This window comes from Lampetra fluviatilis, chromosome 81 (assembly GCF_964198595.1).
Source record: "Lampetra fluviatilis chromosome 81, kcLamFluv1.1, whole genome shotgun sequence".
Lineage (NCBI taxonomy): Eukaryota > Metazoa > Chordata > Hyperoartia > Petromyzontiformes > Petromyzontidae > Lampetra > Lampetra fluviatilis.
This window is the reverse complement of record NC_136355.1, coordinates 1,026,435-1,043,985: the sequence shown is the minus strand read 5'-3', so window position 1 is coordinate 1,043,985 and position 17,551 is coordinate 1,026,435. Positions and strand designations below refer to the sequence as shown.

The window sequence follows — 17,551 nt, the reverse complement described above, 5'->3', positions numbered from 1 at the left end:
TTAACGTCAGTGCACTGGCACTCTATTATCTACACTACTAGTTTGCCTTTTGGCCATTATGAGTGTATGCCAGTCTATAATCTGGTGCCTGCTTCTTTACCACACTCAGTGTACTGCCAGCCTTTCATGTCGACTGTATCTTGCTTTTTCAGCTGCTGCCCGTATTTCCAGCTTTTAATGTCGACTGTAGCAATGCTTATGCCATTGAGTCGGCGACCTGCCAGTCTATAATCAAGACTGTAGCCTGCTTCTCAACTTACCTGTGCGTACTGCTGCTCTTTAATTTACACTTATTTCAGCTTATTTCTTCTATGCATTTCCATTGTTTCCATTGGTCACTTCACGCTATTTACTGATACGTACTGCTTCGAGGCTGATAGCTGTGCCATCATTGGGAATTGCTGTGCACGTCGATGTGTGTGTGTGTGTGGGTCCATGTGTGTGTGTGTAAGTCCATGTGTGTCTTACACACACAAGTCCATGTGTGTCTTAGTCGATATGTGTGTGTGTGTAAGTACATATGTGTTTGGGTCCGGCAAAACAACCCCCTACCTCCTCGTGGTGCCGGACGGGCAACTCTGTCGTGGACAGTGCTGTGGGGGGAGGGCCAATGCCCATTGGCCCTCTCCCCTCATGGCGTCTGTGACCACTACAGTGGCTAAACGGGGGCTCTGGACGGGTGCGAGGGGCTGGTAACCCCTCCACCTTCAATTCATTGCCACGAAACTACGAATTAAACAAAAATATGTAACTAAAAAGCTTGTGCCGGAGGCCCTGGGGGGACAGGTGTCAATGACGTCTCCCGGCCAAACCCCAATTGGCGGAGCCAGGAGATTGAATCTTCACCCTTGAAGCTCCTCCAGAAACAACGAAAAGCCACTACGGATGGCCACGTGGAATGTTCGAACGCTCACCGAGTAGGAGAGGCTGCCACTCCTTTGTCGGGAGCTGGACCGGTACCGCCTAGATCTCTGTGGCATTCAGGAGGTCCGGTGGACCGGGTCTGGCTCCTGCCACCATGAGGGGTGGACAGTCCTCTACTCGGGGCAGGAGACTGCCAAACAACAGGGTGTGGCTCTTCTTCTGAACAAAATAATTAAGGGGGCGTGGGAGTGTGGCGGTGAGGTGTGGGAAGCTTTAAGCCCCAGCCTACTTTGGGCTTGCCTTCCCATCAACCGGAGGCGAGGAGTGGTGGTCGTGGTTACTTATGCCCCCACCGAAAACGAACATCCGTGGAGGGATGCAGGCAAAGCCGATGAGTCGGATGCCTTCTATGATCTCCTGTCACAGGTGCTGGCTAAAGTGGTCACTCGGGACAGAGTCATCTTGTTGGGTGACTTCAATGCCCGAGTTGGTCATGATGCTGGCACCTGGTCTGGAGTGATTGGAAGGCATGGGCCAGACCAGCTCAATAACAACGGTAGGAGGCTGCTAGATTTTTGTGCAGCCCATGGGTTGGTAATTACCAACACGCTGTTCCGGCATCGGCGCATCCAGACAACATCAGTGATGCATGCCGGGTCCCAGCAAGAACATCTGCTGGACTACATAGTGACGGACCAGCGGATGCGAGCCCATGTCCTTGACACCAGGACCTACCGTGGAGCTGATTTGCCCATCTGTAAGATGCGCCTGCCATTCTTCCACTCGGGTGGTGGGTGTACACCCAGGACCCCATTCCAACCTAAATTGGCCTGGTCTCAGTTAGCTAATGAAAATTGCAAGCGAGAATTTCATCATCGCTTGCAGCTGAGGGTAAATGGGCGAGGTTTAGGACTGTGACTCATGCAGCTGCAATGGCTGCTTTGGGTACGCGGTCCAGACCTCCCCAGAGACCCTGGCTGACAAAGGAGGTGTTCAGGAAAGTTGAGAAAAAGCGACAGGCCCACTCTCATCGGCTACAGCACCCGACATCAGAGAATGAGGAGGCTTACCACAGCCTTCGCTCGGAGGTTCAGAGAGTCGTAAGGCGCTGCAAGGATAGGTGGTGGTCGTGGGTTTCTGAGGAGATGGAGTCTGCCTCAGTTGCTACAGGGGCACCTCACTACTCAGTGTGCCGGGTAAGGTCCTGGCATCGATTATTCAACATCGCTTTGCTAGGCACGCTGAGGAGAGGCTTGCGGAGCCCCAATGCGGTTTCAGGAAAGGGCAGTCCTGCACAGATGCCATATTTTCTGTCCGTCTGCTACAGCAGAAGTGTAGAGAATTTCAACAAGACCTACATCTCTGTTTTATTGACCTGGTCAAGGCCTATGATACCATCAGTAGGCCTGGGCTCTCGGTTGTTCTTCATGCTTTCAGAGTCCCTAATCCTCTGCTCACGATCATTAAGGACCCTCATGATGGTGAGTGGGCCTGGGTTAAACTACGTGGCCGGGAGTCAGAGCATTTCCCTGTACACCTTGGGGTGCGACAGGGATGTCCTCTGGCTCCCACATTATTTAACATCTATTTTGACCACGTAGTTCGTGAAGCCTTCAATAGCTGTACCGGGGGAATCTCCATTTGGTACAGATATAATGGGAGGCTGATCGATGCCCGGGTGCGATCAAGGGATGGCTCCCTATTGGTCAACCACGTTATGTATGCCGATGATTTGGTAATAGCTGCTCATTCAGAGGAGGAGTTGGAGACGCTGCTGCTGAGACTGGAGCGAGCCACTAAGAGGTGGGGACTTACCATCAGCCCCACCAAACCTAAGCACCTGCCTGGGTATTTTGTACTATCGGACACTCCACCCCCACAACGTGGACCCCCATAATGGAGCATCTTCGCCGGTTGGAAACATTTAGGCTGGCCGGCCTACAATCCATCCTGGGTTTAACCAGGCTGGATTGTGTGAGCTCACACATCCTTGAAAGATCTGGGCAAAGTACCATCGGTGAGCTCCTCCGGCAGCCAAGGCTGCGTTGGCTGGGTCATGTAGCCCGCATGCCTAGCCACCGCATGCCTAAACAGCTTTTGTTCGGCCGGATCGAGGGAGTAAACGGGCGTGGCACAGGCTAAAGAAGAGATGGAGTGATGTGGTACAGGAGGACGTGGAGCTGAGTGGACTTGCCGATGACTGGTACCAGCGGTGTCAAAATTTGCCTCTGTGGAGGAGGCTCGTGAAGGACGCTAATGGGCAGTTGGAGGCAGTTGCCCTCCAGCAACAACGGAGGGCGGAGGAGAGACGCTCACAACGAGCGGAGCGCCGGATGGCTAAAACACAGCAAGTTGGCACAGTAGGGGGCACAGGTGGTGCATCAGCCAATCATCTCGGTCATCTCAGTCAGTCGACCCGTGGCACCTGGGTCTGCCCCGTGACATCTTGCCAGCGGGCGTTCGACACTTCACGTGGCCTCAAGGTGCACATGGCCTGGCACAAGCGTCGTGGTGACGTCACCGCCACTTAGTGGCGAATGGCGGTTGTTGTTGTTTGCCTCAATGTGTGTGAGGTCACGTATGTCTGTGTGTACATTGATATGTGTAACTCCATGTGTGTGTCTAAAGTCGCTGTGTGTGCGTGCCTCCATGTTAGTCAGTGTAAGTACAGTTACTTGCGTGTCTGTAGGTCCAAGTGTGCGTGTTAGTCCATGTGTGCACTTTATTCACTTGGTCAAGGCCTATGATACCATCAGTAGGCCTGGGCTCTGGGTTGTTGTTCGTGCTTTCAGAGTCCCTGACCCACTTACTTTCCATTGTGAATACAGACACATTTGCTCAAAAATAGTACGCGCGCCCGACGCTTTCATTTAGTCAGTTACAACAAGAGTACATGAAACATATATAATGCAAAGTACTTGAACAGAAAATTTATTTATTACTTTTTAGTACATTTCATAAAAGCGTGTTAAAAAAAAGTTTAAATTTTTTTATTTTATCCGTTGTTTATCCACCAGCTTTCTTTCATTTTTAATTAAACGCATCGGAGTTTTGACGTTTATCCTTGTTCTGTGTGTTATTAGATGATGTGGTGCAGAGAAATGCACAGCGAGGCCGATACAGGTCCCATTAGGTTCCTTATTTTAAAGAAAACTACGAATTGTTCTCGAGAGGAAGATGGTACCTACACTTCTAAGCTGACAGTTCGTGTCGCACAAACATCTGCAGTCACATGAATACAAGGGCATTGCTCATATTCATACTACACAATCGATCTGTCCAGACATCCCATATTCTATACGTGACCCCGATACACGCAACTTGTTACATCGAGACTCACAATCGGTTGATGGGTAATCATTCGTTCATAATGCTAAGATTTACAGAATCTGAGGAACCAGAAGTATATTTTCCGAGCAAACCACATTGAGCAGAGATTTGTTTTAAGGGCGACTCGGACCAGTAAGTAACATCAAAGCATTCCACCCAATTACAGATAAAACAAAGACATGTAATAAAAGTAATTACGTTGTAAAACAGCATTCACACCTAAACGTTGGTGATTTTAAAAGAGAGTCAGTTTGAATGAGGACAGAAGATGGCCGGATGGAGATTCCAAGAGACGAAACTTCTTAGGTGGTTCCCAAGGCTTTGAGGTAGCTACGTTAAATGAAAGGTAACCTCTGAGTGGATGACGCCAAAAGCTGCACGTATTGTTGTAATGAGAGATGAGTGTAAATAAGGTGACCTCATTGGGAATTCTTTCAGACCTTTCCAGACCCCACTTCAAATGTGCTGGGCCCTCAATCTGCTTTGTCCAAAAACTTCGAAGATAAATTTGCCCCTTGAGAGCCTGAACAGACTTTAAACACAAGTGTGGCAGCGAGCACCGATGAAGGCCGGCACGGTACACGAGGGGGTGGGTGGCCAGGACCATGCCCGTCCGCCTTTGTCTTCCCAGTGGTGTTTAGGCACCACACCAGGTACTAACTTGAGGATGAGTTGACCTAGGGGAGGCCCAGGACCAATTCAGATAATTGTCACCGATGTCGACCGTGAAAGGGAATCAAACTCGGGTTCCCGCGCTCGTAAGACAGCACACTAACGACTGCACGATCCCTCCGCCAAAAACTCCACCCACACCTCCACATCCACAACCTTCTGGGGGTCGCCTCGCCCTCCCTCAGAGTCCGAATGCTCCTCCTGCTTGACGCTGCCTCCATTCACCTGGAGGTCGGGGCCTGGAGTTGAGTCTTCATCTTCACATTCCACCTTCACTTCTTCACATTCCATCTTCACATTTTCACATTCCACCTTCACCTCTTCACATTCCACCTTCACTTCTTTACATTCCATCTTCACCTTTTCACATTCCCCCTTCACTTCTTCCCATTCAACCTTCACTGCTGGCCACGTTGCTAAACTCGGGTTGTCTTTTGGGTCTTGTTGCATGCGAGATGGGCTCGATTCCACCTCCTTCTCCACATGGATCTTCTCATGCCTATTTCGGTTGTCTAACCGTGTGAATAACTTCCCACACTCAGTGCACTTGAAGGGCTTCTCACCTGTGTGTGTCATCTGGTGCATTTGGAGATGTGATAACTGTCTAAATGTCTTCTCACACAATGTGCACTTGAAGGGCTTCTCGCCTGTGTGTTGTCTCTGGTGAATGGTAAGACATCTTGAGCGTGTAAATGCTTTACCACACACAGTGCACTTGAAGGGCTTCTCGCCTGTGTGTTGTCTCTGGTGAATGGTAAGACATCTTGAGCGTGTAAATGCTTTCCAACACACAGTGCACTTGAAGGGCTTCTCGCCTGTGTGTTGTCTCTTGTGAACGTTAAGAGATCCTGAACATGTAAACGCTTTTCCACACACAGTGCACTTGAAGGGCTTCTCGCCTGTGTGTTGTCTCTTGTGAACGTTAAGAGATCCTGAACATGTAAACGCTTTTCCACACACAGTGCACTTGAAGGGCTTCTCGCCTGTGTGTTGTCTCTGGTGAACGTTAAGAGATCCTGAACATGTAAACGCTTTACCACAAACAGTGCACTTGAAGAGCTTCTCGCCAGTGTGTGTTATCTGGTGAATTTGGAGATGTGATGACTGTCTAAATGTCTTCTCACACAAAGTGCACTTGAAGGGCTTATCACTTGAGTGTGTTTTCTGATGTTGAAACAAAATTCCTGAAGTTGCAAATGCCTTTCCACACACAGTGCATTTGAAGGGTTTTTCGGCTGCGTGTGTTTTCTGGTGAGCATTAAGAGATCCTGACCGTGGAAACGCTTTACCACAGACAGTGCACTTAAAGGGCTTCTCTCCTGTGTGTTGTCTCTGGTGAGTTCTAAGTAGTGGTAAACGTCGAAATACCTTCTCGCATATAGTACACTTGAAGGTCTTCTTGGCCATGTGTAATTTGTGGTTGAAATGAATGTGTCCAGTGTGGCTCATGTCGTATGGACACTGCTCGCATTGATTCCTTCTACCACTGGGCTGTCTTGAGTCTCTGCTTCATGTCATTCAACCTACACATTACACACAAAATATATATAACCAATATACATGACACACATTATAGAACACCTCCACATTATACACATCTACACCTTACACAATATACACACGCGTTACATACTGACACACAGTACACCCAGGGGACATGAGATGCACACATTACACACAATATACACAGATTATACACGCACACGTAGTATTATTCACGATGTACTTACAAAAAAATCAGCAGACTACCTGCTGGATCTCCTCACTGTTTCGAAGAACAAATGTGACCTAAGGTCTTTGCTCATTTACCAGCTTCACATTCCTTATTGCCGTACAAATACTGGAGGAAGGGCATTTTATATTGATGCCCCCAGGGTCTGGAATGCTATGGCCAATAAACTGCAACTTGGATCACTACCTGTGAGATCTTCACTCAAAACTGCTCTAGAGGAGATGTACACCCCTAGCTGCCACTGCTATTCAGAATGGCCTGAAATCAAATGTATCATTCCGGATGACCGCTACAAAGTATGATCTTGAGTTTTGATTATAGTGTGCTGATCTGTAAAGGTGTATTGAAATTTTTAAATTCTGCTACTGATACTCCTGCTGTTATGGAGTGACTAATGCAGCAAACTATGGCTGTAAAGTTTGGTCGTACATGTTATGTATATCGTTTATTGTTAAATTTGATTCAGTTCCTATGATCACTGTTACATTGTTTTTGTAGCTTTAGTTTGGTGATTTTAAAAACGTTTTGGTTTAGCCATGTTTGTTTGTTGTAGCACAGAGTTAGGCTGATAACTTTAATCTAAATTGTCTTATGCTATTGTTTGACTTGCATCCCACTGGGATTTTTGCACACAGCGTTGAAATAGTGTTTTTTCTTGAAGACTTTGCTGTTTTTTCCAGGATTTTTCTGTTGCATGTAGTCACTTTAAGATGTTTCTTGTTCATGTTTTTGTTTTGTTGCGGTTGCACCCATAGCTCACAGGGTTATACCTAATAAATGAAACTAAACTAAATGAAACACCCAGCCGAACAGACACTTAGGCATGCGGTGGCTGGGAATGCGGGCGACATAACCCAGCCAATGCACTCACTTGCCAGGAGAGCTCACAGATTTTTTTTAAACCATTAAATACTTTTATCAAACCAGGTAAAGCGCACTGAGCAATAGATCTCTTTTTCAGAAATGACCTGGCCACAAATGATAGATTTCGATTTAAAGCTTTCGTGACTGCAGGGATTCATCTTCTTTACCGAAAGAACCAAGAACACAAATGATAGCTCAACGAAGTGGCTTATCATCACGTGGACATTTTTAGCAGCCAAATATTCTAAAAGTATATTTCTAAATGTCAGGGTCCGGATTGAACCTATGAAGTCCTGTATACCAGGCGATGTAGTTAACATCTCACCATTGTGGCACCACTGATGGGACTTTGTCCAGATCTTGCAATGATCCCTGAACAACTTACACAAACCAGTGTGGTTAAACCCAGGATGGATCGTAGACAGGCTAGCCTGAATATTACAAACTGGTGCAGATGTTCAGTTAGAGGGGGCTCCACATTTTGCAAGGGAGGGCATGACTGTATCCGAGAAGACCTAAAGCTTCGTGTGGAGCGACAGGCGAGGTAGCTTCCACGCAGAATTATGCAGTCGCTTAAATGAAAATGCTGTCCGACTGATTCAGAGTGAGACCTCTGTCGTCAAACCGGTGCTGGACATAAGCACACTGCCCAGGTATGGGAAACTCTCCAACCTCTCATCAACTGTTACACCACCAATGGGGAGCTGAGGGGGTGGAGTCTTTGATGACACAAAATACCCAGGCAGGTGCTTAGTTTTGGTGGGGCTGATGGTAAGACCCCACCTCTTTGTGACACACTCCAGGTTCAAGAGCAGCGCCTCCAACTCCTCCTCTGAGTGAGCAGCAATCACCAGATCATCAGCAAACATAAGGGGCCGTCCATAAATGACGTCACACACCTAGGGGGGGAGGGGGGTCAGACATTTGTGATGATGTGTGACGAGAGGGGGAGGGGGGGGGTTGAGAAATCTCACGTCACATCAAAATGCGCAACTTTAAATGAATATAAACATAACATGTGTTATAACACAATTTTTTTTTTTCATTATTAACTATTTGATTATTTAAATTTACTAAGGTCACCTTTTATTTATTCCATGAAGGAGCATTTTGCTTCTCCATGGTAGAATGGAGAAGCATACATTTTGTAAATTTTTTGAATGATTGTTATTAAAACTAAATATTTTAATGATTCTACCAGGGCTTTCATTCTGCGGAATGAATGTGATTGTTATAATTGTACTCTCCATTTTGCTTCGTTCTATTATAATATAATTTCAATATATTCTGAATATTGGCAGTTTTATTTAAAGTTTAATATTTTCAAGTACATTTTATGAGAAATTTTACGCGAAATTTCAGCTTTCCAACGGCTCCTTTTTAATAAATGTTTTCTCCTACAACATCAGAGTGCAGCGCCACATTAAATACGCACTACAGTGACAATAGTTAAAAGTGATTTGAAGCATGTTTTTTTAAAAAATGGAAATATTGTTTTGGGGGACGTCATATTTGAGGGGGGTCTGACTTTTTGTGATGCCATGTGACGAGGGGGGGGGGGTCAAAAATCGGCCAAAATCGCGTGACGTCATTTATGGACAGCCCCTAATATGGTTGACCAATAAAGAGCCATCCCTCGACTGCACCCGGGCATCGATCACATGGAGTACACCCAGTAGCAATACATACATATTACACACAAAATATATATACACATACACACAACAATAAACTATTTGACACTGTTGTGACATCACCACGTGCTTGTGCCAGGCACTGTGCACTTTAAGGCCATGTGAATTGTTGAACACCTGCTGGCTGGTCACAATACAGACCCAGATACAATGGGGTGACTGAGATAATTGGCAGATGCATCACCTGTGTCCTCTACTGTGCCAGCTCGATGTGTTTTAGCCACCCGGCGCTCCTCTCATTTGTAGAGAGCGTCGCTCCTCTGCCCTCCGTTGTTGCTGGAGGGCAACTGCCTCCAACTGTCCAGTAGCGTCCTTCACGAGCCTCCTCCTCATCCAGAGGCCGATCTTGACACCGCTGGTACCAGTCGTGAGCAAATTCACTCAGCTCCACATCCTCTTGTATCACATCACTCATACATCGTCCTGTATAATATCTCATCTTTAGCCCATGACACACCCGTTTAGGCTCCTGTATATAACTTAACAAAAGCTGCTTGGGCATGCAGTGGCTGAGCATACGGGGCACATGACCCAGCTGACGCAGCCTCGCCTGTTGGAGGAGTTCACCGATGGGACTGTCCAGATCTTTCAATGATTTGCGAGCTCCTCACATAAAGGAGCCTGCTTCAATCTAGGCGAGATCGAAGGCAGCGGCGGTAGTAACGTGGGCAGCAGTAGCAGCTGTTGAAAGTTATCACTTATGGCCTACAAGAACCTTGATCCGTCCCTGCAGCAACCACCACTACTACGAGCACTAAAACCACAACCAAAACAACAACCACAACTTCGACCACGACAACTACGACCACCACGACAACCACAACTACAACCACCAACAAAACTACGACCACCAAAATTACGACCACCACAACCACTACAACAACCACAACCACCACAACCACCACAACCACTACAACCAGCACCACCACAACCACCACCACAACAACCACCACGACCACCACAACCACCACGACCACCACAACCACCACAACCACGACAACTACGACCACCACAACTACGACCACAACAACTACGACCACAACAACTAGGACCACCACAACTACAACCACCACCACCACAACTACCACAAAAACTACGACCACGACAACCACCACAACAACCACGACCACCACAACTATGACCACCACAACTACAAACACCACAACCACCACCAAAACTACGACCACCACAACCACCACAACTACGACCACAACAACTACGACCACCACAACTACGACCACCACAACCACCACAACTACGACCACCACAACTACGACCACCACAACCACCACAACTACGACCACAGCTACGACCACAACAACTACGACCACTACAACTACGACCACCACAACTACGACCACAACAACACAACCACCACAACCACATCCACGACCACCACAACCACAACACAACCACCACAACACAACCACCACCACATCCACGACCACCACAACCACCACCACAACACAACCACCACAACAACTACGATGTCAACACCTCTGCTCAGAGACCGACGGAGTCGACTCACAGCGTCACTTCCTGGTTCAGAGGTCGTCTCGTGACGTGATCGAGCGCGAGACGGACTCAGAGTGAGGGGCGGGGGATGAGTGGGGCGGGGGGGAAGAGGAGCGGGGGGGTAGAGGGGCGGGGGGTAGAAGAGCGGGGGGGAGAGGGGCGGGGGGGAAGATGGGGAGGGGTGGAGGGTAGAGGGGCGGGGGTATCAAGCGCGTGCATTGTGTGGGCAACAAAGAAGGAGTTTCTAAAGAACTGCAAATGCCCTACTACCATATAATACACCTGTGTGAAAAAACTAAAATATGAACTACATCAATATATCTTCTTGGTTCTTTCGGTAAAGTCACGTAGATTGGGAATAATAATAAAAAAATAATAAAAACCATAATAAAAGAATATAATAAAATAGATTATTATTTTATATTATACTAGCGGAAGTACCCGGCTTTGCCCGGGTGAAAAATATATTTCTTAAAAACCTTACATATATATACACAGATACTAAGGTATTGTCAAAGCCCGGTGGGCTGTTTGTACATTTCTCCACCAACAAATATATAAGAGGCTTTCACAAGTCCAAAAAGTTGTAGAAAGTGTGGGGTAAATAGTTGATGTCAAAAGGTTTCCGAAAATTGTGGTCTCCCCCCCCCCCCCCCTAAAAAAATATCTTTACCCCTCGTAGGTATATATACTAACCTTACATACAACAGAGGAAGTGGTATCTATTGACTCTGTAGTAGTATCTACTGACTGTACCGTAGTATCTACTGAGCCAGTAGTAGCTACTGACTGTGTAGTAGTATTTAGTGACTGTAATAACTACTGACCATAGTAGTATTTACTGGGCCTACAGTAGTATCTACCGACTATATACTCGTAACGACTAACTGTATAGTATCTGCTGACTCTATGGTTGTATCCACTGACTATAGTAGAAACTACAAAATCTATAGCAGTATCTACTCACTCTATAATAGTATCTACTGACTCTAGTAGCTACTCACCGTAGCAGTATGTACTGACTGTATAGTAGTATATACTGACTGTAGCAGTATTGACTGACTGTAGTGGTATATACTGACTGTTTTAGTATTTACTATAGCGGTATCTACCAACTCGATAGCAGTATCTACTATCACTACAGCAGTGTATACCGACTGAGGTCGTACCTGCTATCACTACAGCAGTGCATACTGTTGTGTTGGTACCTGCTATGATTACAGCAGTGCATACTGCTGTGTTGGTACCTGCTATGATTACAGCAGTGCATACTGCTGTGGTGGTATCTGCTATGATGAGAGGAGTACATATTGTGGTGGTGGTACCTGGTATGATAATAGCAGTGCATATTGACTGTACTCATCATTCACCCTCACCATTCACCACTCACAACTCACCCTTACCACTCATCCTCACCACTCACCACTCCCACTCACTATTCACCATTCACCCTCACAACTCACCACTCACCAACCTCTCTCACCAATCTCCCTCACCACTCACCCTCACCACTCACCCTCACCCTCACCACTCACCAATCACCACTCACCCTCACCACTCACTCTCACCACTAACCCTCACCACTAACCCTCACCACTCTCACTCACCACTCTCCCTCACCACTCACCACTCACTCTCACCATTCACCCTCACCATTCAGCCTCACCACTCACCCTCACCACTCACCCTCACCACTCACCATCACAACCACCACTCACCCTCACCACTCAACTTCACCCTCACTACTCACCATTCATCCTCACCAATCACCACTGACCAATCACCACTCACCACTCTCCACTAACCCTCACCACTCACCCTCAAAACTAACCACTCTCTCACCATTCACCCTCACCACTCAGCACTCACCCTCACCACTCACCCTCACCACTCACCCCTCACCACTCACCCATCACCACTCACAACCGCCACTCACCCTCACCACTCACCCTGACCACTCACCACTCATCCTCACCAATCACACCCTCACCAATCACCACTCACCCGCACTGCTCACCCTCACCACTCACGCTCACCCTCACCACTCACCCCTCACTAATCACCACTCATAACCGCCACTCACCCTCACCACTCACCACTCACCCTCAACACTCACCCTCACCACTCACCGTCACCACTCACCCTCACTACTCACCACTCATCCTCACCAATCACACCCTCAACAATCACCACTCACCCTCACCACTCACCCTCACCACTCACTCTCACCACTCACCCTCACAACAACCACTCACCCTCACCGCTCAGCACTCACCCTCACTACTCACCCTCACCACTCACCACTAATCCTCACCAATCACCACTCACCCTCACCACTTGCCACTCACCCTCATCACTCACCCTCACCACTCACCCTCACAACAACCACTCACCCTCACTACTCATCCTCACCAATCGCACCCTCACCAATCACCACTCACCCTCACTGCTCACCCTCACCGCTCACCACTCAACCTCACCCTCACCACTCACGCTCACCCTCACCACTAACCTCTCACTAATCACCACTCACAACTGCCACTCACCCTCCCCACTCACCCTCACCACTCACCCTCACCAATCACCACTCACCCTCACCACTCACCCTCACCATTCACCCTCACCACTCACCCTCACCATTCACCCTCACCACTTTCCCTCACCACTCTCCCTCACCACTCACCCTCACCACTCACCAGTCACGCTCACCACTCACCCTCACTACTCACCATTCACCCTCAACACTCACCCTCACCGCTCACCACTCACCCTCAATACTCACCCTCACCACTAACCCTCACCACTCTCACTCACCACTCTCCCTCACCACTCACCACTCACTCTCACCATTCACCCTCACCATTCAGCCTCACCACTCACCCTCACCACTCACCCTCACCACTCACCGTCACAACCACCACTCACCCTCACCACTCAACTTCACCCTCACTACTCACCATTCATCCTCACCAATCACCACTGACCAATCACAACTCACCACTCTCCACTAACCCTCACCACTCACCCTCAAAACTAACCACTCTCTCACCATTCACCCTCACCACTCAGCACTCACCCTCACCACTCACCCTCACCACTCACCCCTCACCACTCACCACTCACCCATCACCACTCACAACCGCCACTCACCACTCACCCTGACCACTCACCACTCATCCTCACCAATCACACCCTCACCAATCCCCACTCACCCGCACTGCTCACCCTCACCACTCACGCTCACCCTCACCACTCCCCCCTCACTAATCACCACTCATAACCGCCACTCACCCTCACCACTCACCACTCACCCTCAACACTCACCCTCACCACTCACCGTCACCACTCACCCTCACTACTCACCACTCATCCTCACCAATCACACCCTCAACAATCACCACTCACCCTCACCACTCACCCTCACCACTCACTCTCACCACTCACCCTCACAACAACCACTCACCCTCACCGCTCAGCACTCACCCTCACTACTCACCCTCACCACTCACCACTAATCCTCACCAATCACACCCTCACCAATCACCACTCACCCTCACCACTTGCCACTCACCCTCATCACTCACCCTCACCACTCACCCTCACAACAACCACTCACCCTCACTACTCATCCTCACCAATCGCACCCTCACCAATCACCACTCACCCTCACTGCTCACCCTCACCGCTCACCACTCAACCTCACCCTCACCACTCACGCTCACCCTCACCACTCACCTCTCACTAATCACCACTCACAACTGCCACTCACCCTCCCCACTCACCCTCACCACTCACCCTCACCAATCACCACTCACCCTCACCACTCACCCTCACCATTCACCCTCACCACTCACCCTCACCATTCACCCTCACCACTTTCCCTCACCACTCTCCCTCACCACTCACCCTCACCAGTCACGCTCACCACTCACCCTCACTACTCACGATTCACCCTCAACACTCACCCTCACCGCTCACCACTCACCCTCAACACTCACCCTCACCGCTCACCACTCACCCTGACCACTCACCACTCATCCTCACCAATCACATCCTCACCAATCACCACTCACCCTCACTGCTCACCCTCACCAATCACCACTCACCCTCACTGCTCACCCTCACCACTCACCACTCAACCTCACCCTCACCCTCACCACTCACCCTCATCAATCACCACTCACCCTCACCACTCACCCTCACCATTCACCCTCACCACTCACCCTCACCATTCACCCTCACCACTTTCCCTCACCACTCTCCCTCACCACTCACCCTCACCACTCACCAGTCACGCTCACCACTCACCCTCACTACTCACCACTCAACCTCAACACTCACCCTCACCGCTCACCACTCACCCTCAACACTCACCCTCACCGCTCACCACTCACCCTGACCACTCACCACTCATCCTCACCAATCACATCCTCACCAATCACCACTCACCCTCACTGCTCACCCTCACCAATCACCACTCACCCTCACTGCTCACCCTCACCGCTCACCACTCAACCTCACCCTCACCGCTCACCCTCACCACTCACCTCTCACTAATCACCATTCACAACTGCCACTCACCCTCCCCACTCACCCTCACCACTCACCCTCACCAATCACCACTCACCCTCACCACTCACCCTCACCATTCACCATCGCCACTCACCCTCACCATTCACCCTCACCACTTTCCCTCACCACTCTCCCTCACCACTCACCCTCACCACTCACCAGTCACGCTCACCACTCACCCTCACTACTCACCACTCACCCTCAACACTCACCCTCACCGCTCACCACTCACCCTCAACACTCACCCTCACCGCTCACCACTCACCCTGACCACTCACCACTCATCCTCACCAATCACATCCTCACCAATCACCACTCACCCTCACTGCTCACCCTCACCGCTCACCCTCACCACTCACCCTCACCACTCACGCTCACTCTCACCACTCACCCCTCACTAATCACCACTCACAACCGCCACTCACCCTCACCACTAACCCTCACCACTCACCCTCACCACTCACTAATCACCTCTCACAACCGTCACTCACCCTCACCACTCACTCTTACCACTCACCCTCACCACGCACCCTCACAACAACCACTCAACCTCACAACAACCACTCACCCTCACTACTCACCCTCACCACTCATCCTCACCAATCACACCCTCACCAATCACCACTCACCCTCACTGCTCACCACTCAACCTCACCACTCACGCTCACCCTCACCCCTCACTAATCACCACTAACAACCGCCACTCACCCTCCCCACTCACCCTCACCACTCACCCTCACCAATCACCACTCACCCTCACCACTCACTACTCTCCCTCACCACTCTCCCTCACCACTCTCCCTCACCACTCTCCCTCACCACTCTCCCTCACCAGTCACGCTCACCACTCACCACTCACGCTCACCACTTACCCTCACTACTCACCCTAACCACTCACCACTCACCCTCAACACTCACCCTCACCGCTCACCACTCACCCTCACCACTCACCCTGACCACTCACCACTCATCCTCACCAATCACACCCTCACCAATCACCACTCACCCTCACTGCTCACCCTCACTGCTCACCCTCACCACTCACCCTAACCACTCACGCTCACCCTCACCCCTCACTAATCACCACTCACAACCACCACTCACCCTCACCACTCACCACTCACCCTCACCACTCACCCTCACTACTCACCACTCATCCTCACCAATCACACCCTCAACAATCACCACTCACCCTCACCACTCACGCTCAACACTCACCCTCACCACTCATGCTCACCACTAACCCTCACCACTCACCCCTCACTAATCACCACTAACAACCGCCACTCACCCTCCCCACTCACCCTCACTAATCACCACTCACCCTCACCACTCAACCTCACCACTCACCCACACCACCACCACTCTCCCCCTCACCACTCTCCCCCTCACCACTCTCCCCCTCACCACTCTCCCCCTCACCACTCTCCCCCTCACCACTCTCCCCCTCACCACTCTCTCCCTCACCACATGTTAAGGGCGATCCTAAAGGAATCTACAACCTTCGATTATTCCTTTGCGCGATTCAAAGAATCGATTCCTGGCGCATAGGAGGTTTCCATTTTTAATTACAGAGTTTTATTTTCATTCGTATGTTATGTTTTAAAGTTTTCAGGAGTTTTTAATTATATTTTAGCCCCGGTCAACGCCGGATATTTCCCATTCGTAGCAGTTTATATCAACTCTATAACCAACTTATATTAAACGGAAATAAGGCAATTCTAAATTAATCTACAACCGTCGATTCCTTTTCGCGATTCAGAGAATCGATTCTTGGCGCGGTCGGGTTTAGAATTTTAATTACACAGTTGTATTTTCATTGATATGTTATGTTTTAAAGTTTTCAGAAGATTTTAAATGTATTTTTCCCCCGGGCAACGCTGGGTATATCGAGTTTATACCACAAAGTCGTCGCCTGACAGAGTTGCGTGTCGAGGCCTAGTACCGTGCAGAGCCTCCGGCCTCGCCTAGATTGCCCACCCGGCTGAGGCTAGGTGCTGGGGCCGTTAACCCCCCCCCCCCCCGCGCTACAATAATACTGTCTAATCGCTATAATTTTATTATCTACCGACCCTATAATAGTAATTGCACACATTGGGGTGGAAGGGGAGTGAAGAGGTCGTGAAACTTTGATGAATTTACCTCAGAGTCGCGTGTTAATGCGTGCGCATATTTTTAACGGGAATTAAAAATGGCGTCCACCCCGCAGCGAAGTTGTTGCTACCCATTGCCAGGGGCAACCGCCGTGGTCCGCGCTGGTCGGCGATATTAAATAAATAAAGCGTTAACTAAATAAATAAATAGAAAT

The 17,551-nt window shown here is 49.3% G+C and overlaps 1 protein-coding gene across 2 annotated transcripts; it reads right to left on the bottom strand.

The window, feature by feature from the left end:
• Positions 1-3,766: 3,766 nt before the first annotated feature.
• Positions 3,767-10,684, bottom strand: LOC144953728 (uncharacterized). Of its 2 annotated transcripts, XM_078884302.1 has the most exons (4): positions 10,654-10,684; positions 9,341-9,511; positions 8,246-8,361; positions 3,770-6,389 (listed from the first exon to the last, which is right to left on the bottom strand). In XM_078884302.1, the coding sequence occupies exon 4, from the start codon at positions 6,313-6,315 to the stop codon at positions 4,966-4,968; it is 1,350 nt and encodes a 449-aa protein (XP_078740428.1). In that variant the 5' UTR covers positions 6,316-6,389; positions 8,246-8,361; positions 9,341-9,511; positions 10,654-10,684; the 3' UTR covers positions 3,770-4,965. The 2 variants fall into 2 exon arrangements, with proteins under 2 accessions (XP_078740429.1, XP_078740428.1); XM_078884303.1 differs by lacking the exon at positions 8,246-8,361 and having other exon boundaries at positions 3,767-6,389.
• Between the last annotated feature and the right edge of the window lie 6,867 nt (positions 10,685-17,551).